The sequence below is a fragment of the Diaphorina citri genome, unplaced genomic scaffold (genome assembly GCF_000475195.1).
Source record: "Diaphorina citri unplaced genomic scaffold, Diaci psyllid genome assembly version 1.1 scaffold534, whole genome shotgun sequence".
NCBI lineage: Eukaryota > Metazoa > Arthropoda > Insecta > Hemiptera > Psyllidae > Diaphorina > Diaphorina citri.
The window spans coordinates 146,755-153,056 of NW_007377968.1; the positions used below are offsets into that span (position 1 = coordinate 146,755).

Below are 6,302 nucleotides of genomic sequence, written 5' to 3' on the forward strand. Positions count from 1 at the left end.
TCAAGATATTGTTAAATTACACCAAAAGCCGCCAAAAAGCGGTAAAATGCCGCCAAGCGTTGCACCGGTCTTAACCAAAAGTTTCGTGTCTCATCCTTGTCACATTTGACAGCTACATACCAAATTTCAAGTCTCTAGCTCTTACCGTTCTCGAGATATTTTGTTTACAGACAGACAGCTACAGACCAAATTTCAAGTCTCTAGCTCTTACCGTTCTCGAGATATTTTGTTTACCGACAGACACACACACGGACCAATGGCTGAAACTTTGGATTTAGGCTCTAGGAACCTCAAAACGTGTTTTGGCACTAAAAACTGACCATCAAATAGGTAATAAAAAATGGGAGTTCTCATTGAAAAACCGAAAGTTAGCTCCCGGTTCGCGGACGAAATTTTCCGCGAATCGCAATATTGCAAAATATTCGCATCAAATATCAAAGAATTAGGTACGTTTTATTTTCTTTTTGTTGCAAGATCAAACAGGCTCCGCGAAAAACAGTTTAAACGTAAATTCTGGGACACCCTGTAGAACTGTAGACACATGGACCAAACTGTTTCTTCGCCATCAAAATACACTGAGACAAATGCGAAGATGTATGTTCGAGGGTTTAACTCTTATATTAAAAATATGAAACAATCAAGTCACCCTGTATAATAAAATTTAAAATAATGGCGGTATACTTACACTAAAATTATTAATACGTACTTGGAAGTTTTGAAGTAAGGTAAAAAAAAAGTGTAGCTACATAATACATATTACGGAATTCATATTCATAGTACCTACCTATACCTACTACCTACAGTCACATTAAATAAAAACTAGAGGTACCCTAAACATATTTCAATAGGAAGTAAAAATAATCCTCCACAAAAACACAAATGTGAAAAAAGGCCAAGTTCCTGTCCAAAAATATCGGCCCTTAAAAGTGGTGAGATATAAGTATAAGTAGTGCTTTATTTAGACTGTCAGCTTAGAACAAGTTGTTCAATTATACCAACAGTTTAATAGAGCACCTCTTTATTGATATAATTTTGTGTACATATTACAAAAATAAGAACAAGAGAATAACAACATACCTAAAAATATATATTACCTACCTCGGTGGTGTAGTGGTCAAGGCGCTCGCCTGGTAAACAGGAGGGCGTGGGTTCAATCCCAGCCGAGGTATGGAATACCTACCTCGGTGGTGTAGTGGTCAAGGCGCTCGCCTGGTAAACAGGAGGGCGTGGGTTCAATCCCAGCCGAGGTATGGAATACCTACCTCGGTGGTGTAGTGGTCAAGGCGCTACCTACCTCGGTGGTGTAGTGGTCAAGGCGCTACCTACCTCGGTGGTGTAGTGGTCAAGGCGCTACCTACCTCGGTGGTGTAGTGGTCAAGGCGCTACCTACCTCGGTGGTGTAGTGGTCAAGGCGCTACCTACCTCGGTGGTGTAGTGGTCAAGGCGCTACCTACCTCGGTGGTGTAGTGGTCAAGGCGCTACCTACCTCGGTGGTGTAGTGGTCAAGGCGCTACCTACCTCGGTGGTGTAGTGGTCAAGGCGCTACCTACCTCGGTGGTGTAGTGGTCAAGGCGCTACCTACCTCGGTGGTGTAGTGGTCAAGGCGCTCGCCTGGTAAACAGGAGGGCGTGGGTTCAATCCCAGCCGAGGTATGGAATACCTACCTCGGTGGTGTAGTGGTCAAGGCGCTACCTACCTCGGTGGTGTAGTGGTCAAGGCGCTACCTACCTCGGTGGTGTAGTGGTCAAGGCGCTACCTACCTCGGTGGTGTAGTGGTCAAGGCGCTACCTACCTCGGTGGTGTAGTGGTCAAGGCGCTACCTACCTCGGTGGTGTAGTGGTCAAGGCGCTACCTACCTCGGTGGTGTAGTGGTCAAGGCGCTACCTACCTCGGTGGTGTAGTGGTCAAGGCGCTACCTACCTCGGTGGTGTAGTGGTCAAGGCGCTACCTACCTCGGTGGTGTAGTGGTCAAGGCGCTACCTACCTCGGTGGTGTAGTGGTCAAGGCGCTCGCCTGGTAAACAGGAGGGCGTGGGTTCAATCCCAGCCGAGGTATGGAATACCTACCTCGGTGGTGTAGTGGTCAAGGCGCTACCTACCTCGGTGGTGTAGTGGTCAAGGCGCTACCTACCTCGGTGGTGTAGTGGTCAAGGCGCTACCTACCTCGGTGGTGTAGTGGTCAAGGCGCTACCTACCTCGGTGGTGTAGTGGTCAAGGCGCTACCTACCTCGGTGGTGTAGTGGTCAAGGCGCTACCTACCTCGGTGGTGTAGTGGTCAAGGCGCTACCTACCTCGGTGGTGTAGTGGTCAAGGCGCTACCTACCTCGGTGGTGTAGTGGTCAAGGCGCTACCTACCTCGGTGGTGTAGTGGTCAAGGCGCTACCTACCTCGGTGGTGTAGTGGTCAAGGCGCTCGCCTGGTAAACAGGAGGGCGTGGGTTCAATCCCAGCCGAGGTATGGAATACAAATGTATTGAATATTTAAATTTGAAACACCCTGTATTTGTACAATGCCGAAAGCAAAAGCAGTACTTGAATTCTATCGTAAGACTAGAATCTTGAATTCTATCGTAAGACTAGAATTTCGAAATTTACTTCTTCAAAGTAGGTATAAACCATAATTTTGTTTATGGAATAACTGATGAAAAAAGGGAAGGGTTTTGAAGTCTCAGTTTAGACAGAAGAGAGTCTGAGTTGACTGAATTACAAGTAAAGTCTATCTTTGAAAAAGAAAATACACGGAAGGCTTTTGTTTTGTTTTTGTTTAGACTGCATCGAGTGTATGGCATGTTCAGACAATGTGATCCGAGCTGGTCTCACCCCTAAATTCAAAGACATTGCAACACTCTGAGTTGACTGAATTACAAGTAAAGTCTATCTTTGAAAAAGAAAATACACGGAAGGCTTTTGTTTTGTTTTTACTGCATCGAAGGGAATGCAGACTTGGCCTTAATTTTCTGATCGCACCACTTTTAAGGTCCGATATTTTTGGACAGGAACTTGGCCTTTTTTTCACATTTGTGTTTTTGTGGGGGATCTCACTCCTTTTTTCTAAGTGTGTATTTACACATCATTAGTAGGTACAGATTTCCTTATTATCATATAAACTAGTATGAGTGTGTGTGTGTATGTATGTGTGTGTGTGGTGTGATGGGTGTGTGATGGATGGGTGGTGTGTGTCTGTGTGTGCATGCAATACATCAGTTATTGCTTGATCTTATTTTGATTCGTTCAAATAGATCAAGTGTAGATGTAATTATTAAAAAAAAAAAAATATCTAGCTACAGTCGAACCAGTCTAAGTGGGACTCGTCTAAGTGGGAAACCTGGATAACTGGGAAAAAATCGTGGCCCCTTCATAGCAACCTCTCTAAGTAGGTCACTTTTTACTTTCTTTTAACTGGGGAAACCTGGATAAGTGGGAAAAAATTGTCGGTCCCCTGGATTCCCACAGACAGGTTTGACTGTATTTGCGAGCTTTTGAAAAATTTCCGTGAGTTGTTGTTGATGTTTTTGTTGTTGTTGGTGTTGTTGTTGTTGTTCTTGTTGCTGTTGTTGTTGTTGGTGTAATTGTAGTTGGTGAAATATCTTTTTGATACCTAACTAAGACTTTAGTAGTTCAGTCATTAAAAACCGGGCGAAATATTGTTAACCGTAAAAATACAGGAAAATACCGCTAACCGTTGTTCCGATGTTCATAAAAATTACTAATTGGGGGGTTTTAGGCTTTTAGGTGTGGTTTTGGGGGGTCTACTCTCAAAACTTTTTTGATATCTCCAACCGTTTTGTGAAAACCGTCAAAAAGCGGTCAATTCCGCCTGTGGGCGGCGCCCAGTGCAACTTTTGCCCATTTTTAGATTTTTCCCTTTACTTACTCATCAAGACTTACCATCCTGCCAAATTTCAAGTTTCTAGGACATCGGGAAGTGCCTCATAATTTTGATGAGTGAGTCAGTGAATCAGTGAGTTAGTCAGTCGTAAAATAAGCGATTGTTGAACCGCTTTTTCTACCCCTTCCGGTAAAGCTAAAACTTCGGAATTTCGCAGGTATAATAAAAGGAAGTATAGGTTAACATATGTATGGTCCAAATTTCGTGATATTACATTGAAAATTGACGGAGTTATGATAGGGGTAAAAATGCGTCGAAATGTTTCGTGTAATATACACACTGGCGTGCTCAGGCCGGAACTTGGCCTGGCGCACTGCCGTGCGCCTAGATTCGTTTTAGGAACTTCATAATAAATCAACTTTAGCCACTGGTTTTTCACAGTAGATGATACTCAAGTTCCAACCCAACACTCAAGTTAAGAACCGTTAAGTGTGGTCTTTGTATGAATGTATTATTATTTTGATGGGTTAGTTTAACTGTTTAAGGTCTTTAGTGAGGGTTTTATCCTCCATTTGACGACAAGATCCCCCAGACTCACATAAGCTCACCCAGTCTGCGTGAGGCCGGGAAAAGTCTGTAGCACGCGATTGTCCATATGGTTACCCATCTGAATACTAACCACGCTGCTTCTTAACTTTAGTGATCCAGGGGAAATTTGTATGTAACATTAGAATTGAAATTGGTGTGTAACATTAGAAACTACATACTATGAGTATGATACAAAATATGTACAACGTCAAAGAAGAAAATACAAAACAATATAGCCAAAGAATACAATTTCCTGTAGAACCCTCGCGATGGACCAAGATCTTAAGGCCCGTTCCCACATGTTGTTCGGACAAAAATCGTGTCGTGTTGTAGAGGGAACACTCATTTTGGATTGCCTACAGGACATTCGGAAAAAATCGTGTGAAACTCATGATAAGTGGGAACAGGCCTTCAGGAATCTAGAGATTTGATTTCACCCACACAGCCTTTTACTATTCCAGCCTCCCACTCTCTGGGTAAAATTGTTTTGTATTTTAAATTTATAAAAAATGTTGTTTTATTAAGTTAATAAATAATTATGTACAATGTAAAAATATATACATACGTATGTTGTAAAAGAGAGCTCTCAAGCAATGAACACGACCTAATACGTCCTATAAATCTATAATTTGAATTGTGAGAGGCGAGATGTTTCAACTAAGAAATAACTAGTAGTTCTGTGAACTGTAGACCTCACTCAGACTCTTTTGCTCAAGCTGAGACGAAACGAAGGTACGAATGAAATAATGAATCGGAATATGTAGAACAGAAGGTACCTTAGATAATTCTTACGTAAAAAAAAGGACAGGACTTTTTTAAAACAATAGATTTAGCAAGAATTGGGGTCTTCTGACGAAATATTTTACAATGGTTTATGACTTTATTATGAATGGACTCTAAAACGTGCAGAACACAAAATCCCCCTCAGTTCTGGGACCCCGAATTTCAAGCGGATCAATCAAAGATCTAAACCAAATGCAAAACGGTCGAGTTAAAACGTAGACCTTCACTTCGTTCGGTCAAAAATATCACTTGTTGTGAAACACTTGACTTTTTTTTAAGCCCATCAAAATGCCAAGGTGGTTTTAACCTCGATTAGTATAGAAAGACGCCCATACATGTACACTCGAGGAAAAACCATTTGTTTGCATACTTCATTACGACATTACCATGTACCTACCTAGGTACCTGGGCGTATCCTTTGCCAAGGCATTTCTAACTGACCAATTATGTACCTACATATTGAGGAAAATAAAATCTGGTGAGGAAATCACATGATTTTCCTTACCTATACATACCGTCAATTTTTTCATCATTTTCTGCTGCTGCTTCTGCTTCTTCTTTGACGTTGACCGCTCTACAGCCTAAACCACTGGACCGATTCATTTTCTGCTGCTGCTTCTGCTTCTTCTTTGACGTTGACCGCTCTACAGCCTAAACCACTGGACCGATTTTGATGGTTGATGGCTCATTTTTTTTCTCGTGAGTGGTAGGTGTGCCTTTTTAAATTTTCAAGGCCCTCAAAGGGCCCCTTCGGCCTTAAATTTGATAAAAGAGTGATTTTCTTCTCATAATGTTGGTTTTTAACTAATAAGGTGATAGTTTTAAAAGTTGGTTAGGCCTTAGGACCAGTGCCACGTGTGTGAGGATAGCAATCCCGCAGGCTTTTGAATCCCGTGGGATCTCACGCGGGATGTGACAAAGTCCGCGTGGGATTTTGCGGGGTTTACAAGTATTACCAGCGGAATGCCGCAGTTCTAACACTGAAAGTATAACATAGGTACTCCATAATGGTGGGTCCAGACTTGTGCAATGCAACGTGCAATGCAAAGAAATGCTTTGCACGTTGCTTTGCACGTTGCATTGCACAAGTCTGGACCCACCATT

The 6,302-nt window shown here is 42.4% G+C and overlaps 2 protein-coding genes across 2 annotated transcripts in view; one reads left to right on the forward strand and one right to left on the reverse strand.

Moving 5' to 3' along the window:
- Positions 1-2,849, forward strand: part of LOC103509837 (mannose-6-phosphate isomerase) — an 11,698-nt gene extending 8,849 nt beyond the window's left edge. Inside the window, exon 4 of the mRNA XM_008474470.3 lies at positions 2,767-2,849. Within this exon, the coding sequence (XP_008472692.1) occupies positions 2,767-2,849 (83 nt within the window). The remainder of the gene's footprint in view (positions 1-2,766) is intronic.
- LOC103509838 (ER membrane protein complex subunit 2-like) overlaps positions 1-6,302 on the reverse strand; it is a 33,237-nt gene that overhangs the window by 13,710 nt on the left and 13,225 nt on the right. The window lies entirely within an intron of this gene.